The 15493-nt window shown below is 39.8% G+C and overlaps 1 protein-coding gene across 1 annotated transcript in view; it reads right to left on the bottom strand.

The window, feature by feature from the left end:
• Sema3e (semaphorin 3E) overlaps nucleotides 1-15493 on the bottom strand; it is a 229983-nt gene that overhangs the window by 63178 nt on the left and 151312 nt on the right. Inside the window, exon 4 of the mRNA XM_038315439.1 lies at nucleotides 14090-14209. Coding sequence (XP_038171367.1) covers nucleotides 14090-14209 — 120 coding nt within the window. The remainder of the gene's footprint in view (nucleotides 1-14089; nucleotides 14210-15493) is intronic.

Genomic DNA, 15493 nt, shown 5'->3' with positions numbered 1-15493 from the left:
ATTTTATTTTATTTGGTTTTTCGAGACAGGGTTTCTCTGCAGCTTTAGAGCCTGTCCTGGAACTAGCTCTTGTAGACCAGGCTGGCCTCGAACTACAGAGATCCGCCTGCCTCTGCCTCCCGAGTGCTGGGATTAAAGGTGTGCACCACCACCGCCCGGCAGGAGTGGCAATATTCTAAGATGTTTCAGTGAGGAAATAAAAGAGCAATTTTCTAAGAGTCAATATTAGGAATACTTTCTGCCAGTGAGCTAATATCTTACTCACTGCATTGCTATTAAAATAATACAGGTAATTTCATCCTGGGTTTACAAATAAAGTTTCACAGTTCCATATTTATGAAGAAATGTATCCAAACTCATACACCTACTTAAAAGCTAGTTCTTCTTCACAAGTATCTGAACCACCCATAAGAAATCGTAGAAGGAAAAAAAATTAAAATTGTTTCGTTATAAATGGAGATGAAGAATTGGGGAGAGAAGCATCAGGAAATTCAGGTTGCCTAGTCAAATCATCGGATTAGATGAACAATCAAGATGGAAGGAAGACTAAGGAGCTGTAGGGCAGCTAAACTGGAAGGGACATGCCTGTGTGAGAGATGCATTTGGATTTCTTCCACGTGGGGCACAACAGCAAGTCCTGGTCATGTGAAGGTATTTATTGATTAGCACGGTGAATTTGACACTAGAAATGCGCAGGGGAAAGCGTGTCAAGTTGATAGAAAGGTCCGTGATAACAATGATTCTGACATGGAAAAGAAAAGAGGAGCGGGTTGGCAAAATGAATGGATACAGTCAGATTAAATGGGCTCAAGCACCATTGAGGAAGAGGGTGTGGGAAGATTGTAAACACCAGAGGGAGTGGATGTGTTTTCCAGATACAAGGCCACTGCACACATAAGCTCCCAGAAGATGTATCTGTAGGCACTAGATTAAAGCAGCCAATATCTTCACAGGGAGGAGGAGGAGTTCATAAAGTTCCATTGGCTACTGGTGGCTGTTGCAGGACGGAGAGTCAGTTTTCTTCAGAAATGTGGCCCCAGTCAAGTCACCCATGTTCCAGCAGGTGGTCATAGAGTACCACACATGCTGACAGCACTAAGAAGGCTCAGTGTTTCTCCTTTATGTTTTTTTGAGGGATATATGAAATTTGGTGGGAGATGTTGGAGGGAATTGGAGGGAAAGTAGTGGGGGAGAGATATGATCAAAGCACATTGTATGCATAGAGGAAATTCTCAAACAGTAAAAAGAACAATATGTTTCTAAGATGAGGAGTAAAAGCGATGGGAAGGATATTGAGTGGATTAGAGAAGGAGAATTTTAAAGACACAATCGGGGACATGCATAGAATCATCTTGAGTGTGTAGCGGTTTTATGAAAAGGAAAACATGATAAATCAAGAATTGAAATTTAGATGTGGCAAATAGAAGGGAGTTTCAGACTTCTATGTGATGTGGCCCCCCTGGCCCTCTAAGGTATGTTCATTCATATGTGCATGCATACATGTGCCCAGGCCAGATGTTGACTTTGAATGTCTTCCTCTGTAATTTCCACCTTATGTCTTGAGGCAGAGTGAGGGACTCTGCCTGAACATACTAGACTGGCTGGCCAGTAAACTTTGGGGTCGCATCTGTCACTGCTTCCCCAATACTATATTACAGACATATACTACCATGCCAAGCTTTGACGTGAGTTCTGGGCATCTGAGTTCATGCTTCTGTGCTTTCACCGTGCAAGCCCTGTACCAGTTGAACCATATCCCCAGCCCCTGTTAGTTTTTAGAACTAGAATGTATTCAAGTCCTCAGAGTTAACACCTGTGTAAGCATCACTGGAGACAACACAGAAAATGAATTAACCCCCCATGAGCATTCAATGCATCCCAGTTTCAAAGCAACAGTTTCCCATATGAGACCTCAGCATCCATGCAAGCTGGGCATTAAAAAGTAGCTTCTGGTTAGAGATGAGCTGACTGAAGCTGAACTTGGATAGGTTATGGGTAAACAATGGGTAAGTGGCAGAGTCCTGGGCTGAATTGGGTCTTTCCAGTCCCAATGCCTCTGCTTCTCTGCTGTGTTAATCTGCAGTCACCCACCATGGAGAACAGTGGGAATTAGAGCAAGGTCTTTTCCTCAGATGGAAATCTGTTGAGAGGACACACTGATGCCATTCCCCTACACTTTGGGACCTAAGTTTTTTTTTTTTTTTTTTCCAGAAAGAATCGGTATATGTTAAATAATCAGCTCAGAATACCAATTCACCAATTATTTCAGATGTATCACACTCTGGATGGATACATGAAACCATATCTAACATGTGAATTTTAGAGGCAAATGAGGTTGTTGTTGTGCATAAGAGAACAATGAATGCCACAGCCTCTTTATTCCTTCTAAATGCAAAAAGGAAAAGCAAGATGCCAAATGAAGACAAACCCGCTCTCCATGACACTTGATGACGCTAGTGCCGGCAAGGGGGGCAAGAGGTGCCTGACAGATGATTCTTGTCCCAGCAACAGGGCAATGAGGTTTCCAATGACCTCACCACTGTCTTTAGTAAAGTAATGTGATAAGCAGCACCCCCTGGCCCCATCATTCCAGTCAGTGCATCTGCTTCTCCTCAGTGCAAACACCCCAGATCACATCCAAGAAACTAGATCTATGTGAAGCCGTGAGACCTAACACAGCAAGTGTGTAAAACCAGAGTTCAGTTCTGTTTAAAATGGCCTTCACTTTTCATTGGAGAATAAAAAAAAATTCCTGACAAAATTTTGCATGGTGTCCTGGAATAAGCAAATTAATTTAGTTACCAAATTTCCCTCTACAAACATCTGTTCTGTACTGTGTTTAACATTGACCACTCAGAGTTTGGTCTCACTTAGAGCCTTTATCTGACTACTCTAGCAGGAGTCAGACTGGCGGTAAGGAGCCAGTAGCACTCATCCACCTGGTAATATTCAAATTTCGAACTGAAAATACAAAGGAAGTTTCCCCAGAGTTGCCCTTGTCCCCTCTAAAAATCACTGCCTTCAAGCGAATGATGAGCATTTCTAGCTAGAGTTTCTGTGCCTTTAGATTCACTTCTTCCTGAGTCTACTGAAAATCTGAATTTATTTGGCGTTTCCGTGACAAGGTAATGTAGCCAGGACAAAGCCTCCACTACTGTGTCCTCTGTGAAATGGAATTGAGGTATCACGCTGGCATCGCACTTACTACAAAGTAGAAAAGTTATAAACTCTATAAACTCGGACGGCAGTGAGTCCCTGGCGTGAGCGCTGACGTCACGCAGGAAGTTGCTACCGTCCCTCTGCACAGTGCTAGCGTTGGGAAGTGTACATTCTCCACACAGACATGGGGACTCGTAAAGAAAAAATACTACTGGATATAAAACATTAAGAATGGGAAGATTAAATCACACACCCACTTCAAAATAATGACTACTCTACTAGTCACTAAAAATTAAGTGATTTTAACTACATTTTAATATACATGTTTCGTGATTGCATTGACTTTATACACATTTAGAAATATAATCAGAAGCACTGATGCTACAAAGACAGTATTGCTGCATCATTGTAATATACTAATTAAGGTATAGAGATTTATATATTTATAATTTATATATTTATAAACCTTTAGATGTGTTCACTATATGAAGAAACTTTCACGGGAGCTCACATGTTTCTGCACTTTCTCTGCCATAACCACCTCCCCCAAAACGTTATTTGGTAAATGCCAAACAGCTCTTACTCACTAAACTGATGTCTTCAAAAATGACTAAAAACATCCTCAACTTTCGCATTGGAAAATGTGCTTGTCTTCCTTAGTCATCAAAAATTAGAATCACAAGGCGATGTCACCAAGAAACCCATAAAAAGGTTGAGAATAAAGAGACCATAGGAAGCAAGTCTGTGAAATACGGGGGGCCATCGTAAACAGCCGCTACCGTGCGTGTGCGACCGACTGAGAATTAGCTGAGAATGTACAAGACTAAAAGTCATCTGGTGGTTTTTACTGAAGCTGAGCATGGGAAACCGTGCTCCGAGAACCAGCTCAGCAAGAGCACATCCAAGTCCACAAACCACAAGGACAAGCGAGCTCCGAGCAGCAAGACAACAGCAGGGCTGCGAATGACCCTCAAGCTCAGGAAAGGAAGGACGGACGGGTGAGTTGAGGCGTATCCAGTAAAAGAAAGGAAAAATGGGGTACAAGAATAGCAAGGGACTCGTCATCTTACAGTGTGAACAAATCTCAGCGGATTATTGAGCAAAAGCAGCCGAACTGGAGAGTTCATGCGGTCTAATTCATTCACGTTGCAATCGAAAAGCAGCAAGCCACTCAGTGACAGGACGGGGCTGTTTGTGAGGACAGCGCAAGCGCAAAAAAAAAAAAGGGGTATGACGTCATGAGACACTGGACGTGTACTTTCTAGTCCCATGCTGGTTACACAGACATGTTCAATTTTGAAACCCATTCACAGGGACTTTAAAAAGAATCTGTATCCTTTTATTCATGCATTTAACAAGTTATTTAAAAGTGAGCTTAGAGAACATTTCTGCTCTTCGTGGTTTATAAATGTATACTCTAAAGACTAAAATGTAAATTAAATAAATGTTTAATATGAGACTACCAAAGCTTTCCAAGAGTAAGACAAATTCTACAAAAGGAAGAAAAAACATTGAGAAGATTCATATTTTATTTTTACTCTCTTTTATATGTACTTAAGCTAATTTTTCTAAATAAGGCAAAAGCAAAAGCAAAGCGAAATAACCCACCAAAGTTACTACAACTTTATATATGAAGAAGGCAGAAATTTCTTAATTTGGACGTCTTACAAATGCCACATTGTTTTCGAGGTAATAAAAGCATGGTCACTCCCATTCTGTCACTTCCTCATACTGGCATAGTGACTAGCTAACTACTGGATAAGCAGGCACTTAAGGGTTTTAAAGTTTATATTGTCCTCCTGGAGCTTAAGTCACAAATGCCAGTGCCAGTCAGAACCAGGTGGAGATAAAAACTGGCAGCAAGGCTGGTGTCAGCCTTTATTGTGGGCAGGAGTGATGGAGACCATAGACTGACTATTGGGACATTGTTAAACACAGGCCTCTGTGTTGGGAGTGTGGCGACAAGGACCGGGCTCCCGTTGGTCTTTTCATGAGGGTCCGGTGGAAATCACAATTTACTATGTGAACCCAACCGGTTTTTAAACGTAAGCTCTGTAAAAAGAAAACAAACAAGAGACGCACATCTGTGAGCTGAATTAGGCATATGGCTACCCGTGTAGCGTCTGATCAAACGAAAGAGACACAAATGCTCGCTGGGCAGCCGCCATGAGCACTCACTTGCCCTTTAGATGCCCAACCAACCACATGAGTGCCACGCTTCCCCTGGCTCACTCTCACCTCATTATTTACTGTTCTTGAATAAACCACAGTGGAGTACATTATCGTCTCTGCATCCCTGCCAATACTAGGCACACGTTTAAATGATTGAAGTAGAAATATACCTCCTCCTCATGTGTGCCAAATCTACCCTCACCTCCTCCCGGGCAGTCCTAGATCTGATCGAGTTATTGTCACTCAAAACAGCGCGTGCATGTGCTCGCGCGCACACACATACCACATATACATACAGACGCATGTGCACACACGCTTGCGCACTTAACACGTGAACTCATTGTTCCCTGGGGATTATTCCTGCAAGGTCTTTAATTAGCCACAGTTCTGGTTCAGCATAAGCCTCCTCTGGACCCTCATTCACCAGTGGCCAACAGGAGGCTCCTGAGCAGCCCAGGTACCAATCTCTTTGAGTTCTCAGTGCACAGACTCACGGCACAGAGCGCAGGATAACCATTCACAGGTGAACATAGCAGGGGCACCTGTTTTCCTTCCCCTAGAAAATTACTTAACCAGCTTTCCACTGGTAAGATTGGCGGGAGCAGAAGGCCTCAAGAAACAACCTCTTCTCAGACATTTTAACACACACCCATGGATTATAAAGATCACGAAAATAATGACTATGAGCTTCAGGTAGTCTCTGTTTATTTAACAAGTAACGACTTGTGATTTTATGTAAAGGGATTGAATGAAACAATACACTGAGTGATACTCCAATATAGATGTATAATTTCTCTTAAAACAATGGCTATTGTTTAAGTCTTTCGATTGTTATTTATAACTAATTATCTGGATATGCTGAGATTTGGAACAGCTTACAGAAAAAAATTGGCCTTCTTTTAAATGACAAATCATATAGCATTTATGTTTGATAGCTGTTACCTTACTGTAATTTTCTCTTCTACGTTTAGCATTTATTGTCTATTCCAATATGTAGACAGTCCACTTTGAGAATATAGCATCAAATGATTGTCATTTTGTTGGCTTTAATCTCTATTACATTTCTAGTCAAAGTTACACACACACACACACACACACACACACACACAGAGAGAGAGAGAGAGAGAGAGAGAGATACCATCTATACTTGAGTGCAAAAGTTTCTTTGATCACAAAATAAAATATAAGTCCAAAAATAATGCCCCTTTACATTTCATTCATCTATTTTAAATAAAAGCATAAGAAAGTCTGAACACTTTAAATTAACACACCAATCTTATATAGCATATAAAACCAAGAAAATATTTCCATCCCACATACATACAGCACTATATAAACATTCTTGGTATAAATTATAATTTGGAATTTTTGTTAGAAAATGGTATCTTAATATCTAAAAATATATAAACAAATAAATGTTGTTAAATAAAAGTGCATATTTTCATAGAACTATTCTATTCAGAGAGCAAATGGCTTCAACAATTTACATGTTATGTTTAATTCTATATCTTATTTTAACCTACTATTGAAAAATTTACCTAAATAAAGAAAATAGATCTAACAGAAACATATCAAAAAGAACAAATTTTGAAACTACTGTTTTAAAGGTTTCAAAATAAGAGACAAGAGTAAAAAAATAATTTGTCAAATTAAGATGGGAAAAATTCTTTGTAAAATGCAAAGAATATTAAATGCATGACTACACTGACCTCAGTTGTTTAAATTAAAGCACTTGTTTCTGATAAATAACACTAATGGGCAACTTTTGAAAATCTAAAATCTGTTATGAAATGAGTTTAATATTGCAGTAGGGTTTTTATTGTACACTATAAAGAGCCACAAGATCAATACATCAAGAAGCCAAACATTAATGAAACACTGGTGAGAAAAACATACCTAATTAGAAAAGCCAAACTGCTAGCCACAATGCCACGTGTTTGCAATGCTAGGACCTCAGCAGCCTGAGACAGGAGAGTCATAAATTCAAGGCCAATGTAGGCCGCACAGCAAGGCCCTGTACCAAGCAAATAAACAAGCAAACAACAAAAAAGTCTATCTTTTTAAGACACATGTTTTACAATGTTGTGGATACACATTCTTTCAGTCTCCATTAAAATCGAGTTTCCAACATTAGGAGAAACACAAGAAAATATTTGAAACATATGGATACTTAGAAAAACTATACACAACTGGGGGAAAATCATTTGCTGTCTACAAAGTTCAGCACACACAGACAAGAATGTTACTTGGGTACTGTCTCTAACATATATTCCAATATATTTATATTCTTCTGGAGGGAGACTTACAGCCCCAATGATTGCAAAGCCAATAACATTCAAACTTAAATAGCTGAGCTGCTGTTCTTCACAGGAGGGGAAACTTATCAAAATCACATGCTGAAATTCCTAAAGTTCATTTTTAATTTTCTTTGGTGCAAAGTACATTTGCATGACTAATTTAGTCTGCATATTTAAAAAGTGATATAAATATGCCTTAAATAAAATTACACTGAAAAAATATACTCTATACTTATAAAACATGACAGCAGTCTACATTTAAAAACACGCCTTCAAGGACAATCAATTTTTTCCATATTTGGATATACAAATTCTGGAAATGGCCCATACAGTCATCCCATAACCTCCACTGAACTTGTAAGGAATTATTCAGGTTCCCACTTAAAAAGAACCTCTTCTTTTCAAGTCTTTCTTATGTATCTTTGCTTGTTTTTCCCCAGGAACCCAACTTAAAAGCATTTGCTTAATCAAACCTTCTCTTTGTCCACAAAAGATGAAAAGAACAGGTGTAAGATGGGAACTTTGCCAGAGGCAGCCAGGCTTTCCAAACCCAGGTAAGGACTCCCTGGGAAATCCCCTCCCCTTGGGTGTGATGAGTCCTGTGAAGTGGATGACAATCCTTCCCTGGGTTATTACTACTTCCTGTTGATGGGAAAGTCAGTCCCTTGAGAAGTCTCATGACATGACTTCCTCCTGCTGGCCCTAGAGAAGTGTGGTCCCATGCAATAATAAAGTTTTTTATTGGGGAACTGCAATGACCTCTCTTAGGTAAGAAACAGCCATCAGAGGCTGGAGACTTCAGTCTTAGAATTTAAAACCAAGTCATACCAATAATAAAACGAACATGACCAAAGACTCCAGAACCAGGGTAAAACCTTCATTTCAGCCTGGGAGTCCTGAGCATGAGAACCAGCTCAGGACTGGTTCCAGCATGATATCCAGCCCCATGAAAACAATGCAATAGATACATGTGTTTGCCAAGTGGCCACAGTTTTAATAATTTGTTATGTAAAATAGAAAGTTCACACCAATGGGAATATACCAGCACCATCGTGCAAAAAAAAAACAAAAAAACAAAAAAACAAAAACAAACAAACAAAAAAACCCGCTGTTCTTAGAGAGCTTTTACATTTTGAAATCCATTTTAATTTTTCTAGAATCTCAAGGCTTTTGCCACTTACATATAAACTCATGTTTCACATCAGGAGCTCTGCTTTTTGTGGTGTGAACCTTTTATTATTATTTACAGTACAGTTTCCATTTTCTTTGAGTCATAAATAAGTTAGCTATGAACTCACACGTGTGTCTTATGTAAAGCCTTAGGTTTGTACAGAGACATGCATTCGAGTCTCTATAAATTCCTGGAACAACAGAGCCAGCAGTGGAGAAAGCATGACCAGTCTCGCCAACACCCATCACAACTGCCTCCAAACGCAACACCTGTGCAAGGACTTCATGTAGCCATGAACTACAGCAGGAGCAGAGAGAAGAGCCTGAGTTTCCAAGGCTTTCTTGGCAGAGGAACACCATTTAGAGAGCAGCTGAAATTCTCAGCAGCTTTGCTAAACCAATCTCCAAGTGACTGCAAGGGATTTGAATTGGGGTAGGATGCAGACCCATGAAACTCTAAGTTAGCATGCTCAGATCACTCCAAGGGGGTGCTTCTTGAAGTTGAAAAGAATTTTTCCGAGAAAGGGATATATAGAGAGACACGGAAAAAGTAACATTCAGGTTAAAAGAGCAGGAATAAAAGCTAGGAGAATACACACACATAACCACAAACGGGCGCATTCACGAAATAAGAATGGGAGACCTACACTGTGAAGGTGATTATCTATTCTGAGTTCTATAGTCCTTCTAAAAGTTCAACAAAACTTACTATACACAAAATGAGTAACAGAAAAGGTTCTAGCTGAATCCAGGTCAGTGCTGCAAGAAAGCAAAATAAGGAATGCAGGACTATGACCACAGACAATGGACGTTCATCAAAAGACAGCAAAAAATATATAGAGAAATCTATTTTCATAGAAGCTGAAATTAGAAAAATGGTGTAGACTAAAAGGAAAAAGTGGGTCAGGTTGTGGCGGGATAGTGAGCATTTGTGATGGCCTCAAAAAAAATCTACCATTTTTTTGAGTTAAATTTGAATCGAGTGTTTCTATATCGAAGGCTGAAAGTCTCCCCCAAGAAATACAACTGGAGCTGTTTCTAACTTCTGCAACATCTGAATAAAAATGCTAACTTGTATACAGTCTAGTGGTGAGCAGTTTCTCACTCCAGTTCCATACATCCTTCTCTGGTATTGTAGCAACACTGTTAAACACCCTCTGATCAGCCAAGATGCTTACGGTAGGCTCCTCGGATGCCTCTCTGCCCTTCATCCTTTCCTGCTTGAATTAATCCAAGTTAATGTCATATCATCTGAGTACTCTACTCAAAATTCCATCTTCTCCTTTTCTGCCTTCAGAAAACTTTCAGGTAGCACTGTGTGACGCCAAAGTCATCTGTACACTTTCCCCACCATTATTCCTGCATGCCACATAGACAAATAAATAGTCAAATATTTGCAAACATAACCCAAAATGACTCCCTATGGGCTTTCTCATAAGTATTTGCCTTGACTATGATAATTGGTAACTTTTCATTTACTCCAAGACTGCACATGGTGCACTGGGAATAGAACCCTCAATGCTCTGATTATCGTGGGGTTACAGATTCCTCTTATGAGATAGTTTTCATACTGAACTAGATGACACTAGATATTCAATGCTATGCACATGCAGCTTCATTACAAAATGCTTCTGCTTTGTTAATACAATTACAATTTGTGTTGGAAGAACTTTTCCATGGTGATTAAAACAAGGAAAACAACTTGTATAAAACTGTGGAGACCCAAAAATGAGAGCCTATTTCCACCTTGTCTGAAGGTCAGAGAATTTGAGATTGCTCAAAACTGTTGACAACAACCAGGGCTACACATTCTGACGTAGGGTGTGGTTACTTGGTCTTTTTGACATTAAGATGGCCCATACAGGTAGGTCCATCCACTCTACCCTGACCAATGGTCAGATTTGAGTGTATTTATGCTCCTTCTTTAAGAGGTTTGATATAGGGAATGGTTGCCTTCAGGATGCTTGGTCTAGGGTGGGTTCACTGCCTAAACAACAGAATGCTAATGACTTAATATCTCAAAGTATTGAAGCAGGTAACTGTTCTAGCTGTCCTTTGTATCCTGTTAAAGCAGTCTTTTGTCTTCTTCCCCCCTCCTGTACTGGCTATAAAAGTGCATGGAAAATTAAGCGCAGGCGATTTCAGTAGTCACTGGAACTCTCTCCCGATACTATCCTATGTTTCTGTTTTATTTTTTTCAATAGCATCTTCATCCTCTTTTCTATTTTTCTGATCCCCATGCCCCTACCTTGGTAAATGGTATTTTTGTCATAGCTGGTCTCCGACACAAAGCTATTTGGGTACACTAGACATTAGCAAGAGCAAAGTGAAGACATTTTCTCTTGGAAAACCACCTGGTTTGCGTAGAGAGGAATGCTGAGTGCCAACGTAGAGGACTTACTGAGATGTCAGTAGCAAACACTTAAGGGACAGCTCAGTTGTAAAGCGAGAGGAGTATCTATAACCTGAGGTTGGGCCCTGCAATTTCTACACCCTGTGATAATATGAGCTACATATATGAATTACAAATCATTCAGTATATTGAATTATACTTGTGAGCAGACCCTGAGTCATGATCGAAAAGTTGAAAACATTGACAACTATGACTTTAAGTTCAGCTATGGCAGGAATTGATTCTTAGCGTTTAGTCAAGCAGAAAGAAGGAAGCATTTGTTGACTATGGAAGAATCTCCTTGGGGGAATCACAGGGCACTTCATAGATTTGCTAGGACAGCAAGCAAGTGTTCAAGGGATACTGCACAGTCCTTTTCTTCTAGAACAAAAATAAGCCTCTTAGGTGAGGTGACTTATTTGCCATGCAAGCCTGATGACTGGGTCTCAGTCCCAAGAACCCTCACAATGGTGGAGAGAAAAAAACTTGAATAACAGTGAACTGAGCTAGTGACCTATGAGATGATATCTAGAAGGCAAAATACATATACGTACTAGAGCCTCTGCAGGGAAACCACAGGAGACTGAAGGGAGCAGAAATGTTATCAAAGAAACATTTTGTAAACCATAAAAATATGGGATACATGAACCCCATGTCTTGATAGCCTAAGAAATACAGCTATGCTTTGCCAAAGACCTCTGCATTCAGAGGTACATTTCAGATGACCGCTGAAAACAAGGAAATAGATACTCTTTTGAAAGAAAAAACCTCTTCCAACAAGTTAGAGTCGATGTGAATGAAGCCATACTTACATTAAGAAAAGAATTAGATACAGAGACTCACAATAACCAAGGTTTAGAAAATAAGACGGTAGAATGTTTGCTCCTAAGTGGAACACATGCACCACACATTATCCTCCCAATGTTCAGAAATCTTTGCAGGAGACAAAAAGACTGTGAAAGCCAGAGGCTCTTAATGACAACCAAGAAAGGAGTCTTTGGGGCCCAGCAGGACAGCTGCACATGTGGGTTCATGGTGATTATGCCAACACGGTGACTGTGACAGCATGGACAAGTCCTGCATAAGCCAAGCCAGGCCAAGTGCCACCATGGAGAGCGGAATTGGGCTCAGAGTCCCACCCCTCACCTGGGACCTATCTGCTGGGAAAAGGGAGATTCCTATTTATGCAAGTGACACATATCCAAGAGCAGCACAAACCGGTCTTGGTGGGTTTTGTTTTGTGTTGCGTTTTTGTTTGTTTTTGTTGTGGTTGTTTTAATGACAGAGATGGATGGGCTAAGGAAGAGTTGGAAAGGGGACCATGATCAAAGTACACTGAACCTCTCCAAAAACTAATATAATTTAATAAAAATTAAAAGAACATAAAAAAGTAGAGCTAACAATGCATCTTAAAATACTGAAGGGATTATGAGAAGAGTTCTAATCCAGAACCTTCTGCTCAGAGAAAGTGAAGGAGCAGCAAAGATGTCACCGAATGAGCAAAAAGAGAGAGACTACATGGCTGGCTAGCAGATAGATTCATATGGAAAACGTACGTATGCTGGCTGTGCAAATGTTTACCTGTAAAGAGATTACGGAATTTCTGATATGTCGTTCTGTGACCTGTCCTTGGTCTGGCTAGCTTTCTTCTATATCTCTGCCTAAAATTCTTTAATCACAATCCTTGTGTCCGATCTCTAAGCTATTTCAAGCAGGTGCGTTGAGACAAGTTTACGTGTTATAGTTAGTTTACAAGTATGGGTGGCAAGCCAATATTTAAAACATGCTAATTAAAAATTTTCCCTGCAAGGAGAGTTCACCGCTAAAATACCTCAATCTGGGGCAGGTTCTGGAGGCAGCACCTTAGCATGTCGGTGTTGTTCATTGTATTTGCACCTGAGTATTAAGTAGCCCAAGGACTATCTGAAAGAAGCGTTAGTGTAAATAACTTCTATTCTTTATTATATGGTTGTGAGATGCATGTTTTAAACACTGCTGCTTTTTTCATAAATGGGCTGTAAGCATCAGGTGGCATATATATATATATATATATATATATATATATATATATATACACACACATTGATAAAATGTTGATAAAACAACGAATGTTGTTTACTCGGTTATCTTTCTCATCTAAAGGAAAGCCCGCGGTCCCTGAACTCAGAGCACTGTTTTGCACGTGACTGGACGAAACTGTGATGTCACGTGCTACAAAGTATGTGCAAGATAAAGGAGAGGCAGGGTTCATTCGACTTGTAGGAACTGGCAATGGGAATGAACCTTTGAGCCTCCTTTGTTAGTGAACAGTATCATCGTCTTAAAAGCGGGAGCGGGACTTGCAGTCATTGCCGTCCGCATCATATCGCCTAATGTGAGGTTTGGTGAAAAAGATGCATGACTTCTCACACGCAGATCTGCTGTTACTTTGAAACCTCTCCCTCTGCTGTGTTTCCCACCTCACTTGGCTGGAAAGAACGTAATTATAAAATCAAAAAGCTTTACTTTTTTTTTTTTGGTAAAGTACAGCATGCAGCACTTTATTTATATAAATTGTATTTATCTTTGTTTACGGGTACCTCTTTCTTAATCTGTTTGCATACATACATATAAATATATGTTCTAGCTTGGTGAATTCATAAGTACAACATACATAAGAGCATAGCAGACGGCACACTTTGGTGCTGCAAAATCTGTTTTAATCAGACAATTAAGGAAATAAAACTGCTTGGTGAATAAATGCCCAAAGTTAATTGGTTCACAGATGGAGAGCTGACGAGGGTTTTAAAGACACAGGAAACCATTCCTCTGTCTAAAGTACATTAAATAGATACAACTCAAATGGTTCTGTCTTTCTTGAGGGAGATTGCAAGCCTTTCCTTTATACCATCCGTCTTACCTCTGAGTGGTACCCGACTCTGATGAAGGCACAAAGCGGATCAAAGGCCCCAGTAGCACAGGTCAGAAGGTGCGTCCTGTTGTAGTGCTGCAAGACCCGGACATAGTTGGCACACTCGCTCTAAAGTGGGATGGCAAAGGACACCTGGTTAAAAGGGAGCAAATGTTTGATCTACCTTTGACCTTTGTTGTCCCTCCTTCCTAGAAAGGGAGTCTGAATCGGGAGGAAAAGGAAAAGAGAGTTGGGATGAGGAAGACGAGGACCTGGGAGAAAGCAGCTAGCGTGAGGGACACGTGCCTTAACGGGCAATGAAATGTGAAGTGCTTTTTGCTATAATTCAGTAAGTCATTTTTATAGCATTCTCACAAATGTGTTCAGTAACACTGATTGGCATCAATACAGTCCCTGTGTAATTAAAGTATACCCAGGGCTGCCATTTTTAAGAACAGTTTAAACTATGAACCAACATAAATTAGAAAACCAGTAATTAGAAAAAAAATCATTATTCTTAAGAATATATATGATGTTGATAGCAGGGTATTACAACATTTTTCAATAGTTTGAAAGTTCTTAACTGGCAAAAGGAATTCTGACAAAAATTGAACCAGAATACGAAAATGCCATAACATCCCAAAGTAAGCATTAAAATCGAGTATCTAATATTTAAAGAAAATTCGAAAGCTGCACCCTCAGATTTAGAAGTCCTCATTGGCACTACAGAGTTTTGATAAGCAAAATAGTGCTCATATCCTCGAAATTATAAATTCACAAAAAACGTAATTTGGGGAAGATTTTTTAAAAACATTAAACAACTATTAGAAACATTTGATTGTCAAATGTTCTGAGGGTCTTGCTGCAAAATGCTACAGTGCAAGGGTCAATACTTTGTCTATAAACAATGATGCATAAATATATTTAATTCGTGTGGCAACTGGTGAAAACCCTCAGGTGTGCAGCGATAGAAGAAGCCATAGGTGGTGAAGTACGCGTGTGCGCTGCATTCTGCTAGCTGTGTGCACAAGAGCAGACTCCAGACCACTTCCTGGGGATCCTAGCCAGGCAGCACTAGCTTTAAACTTCAGAATACAGAGGAGAGTATTTAACTCATTCATTGCTGCACCCATTTATAGAGTCAAACATGGAGCCTGGTGCTCCGAACTTGCTGGCAATTGTCCTCCCATTTTCCAATCATTCCTTTTTATTTGCATTAATACATAGACCCATGAGGATGAGAAAACTTACCAGAGTTTCAATGAATTTGTCATAATTAATACTATATTTTACTTTTAAAAATAATGTGCTCATTTGAACAAAATGATGGGTTTCTTTAGGAAAGTTTCAAGATCATAGTAGACTCTGATTGTGTGGCTATGGTGAAATTTTCTGCCCTTGTACTGCTGGAAG

The sequence above is a fragment of the Arvicola amphibius genome, chromosome 18, assembly GCF_903992535.2.
Source record: "Arvicola amphibius chromosome 18, mArvAmp1.2, whole genome shotgun sequence".
NCBI lineage: Eukaryota > Metazoa > Chordata > Mammalia > Rodentia > Cricetidae > Arvicola > Arvicola amphibius.
Note: the sequence above shows the minus strand (reverse complement) of the source record. Positions and strands in the feature narration are given on the sequence as shown.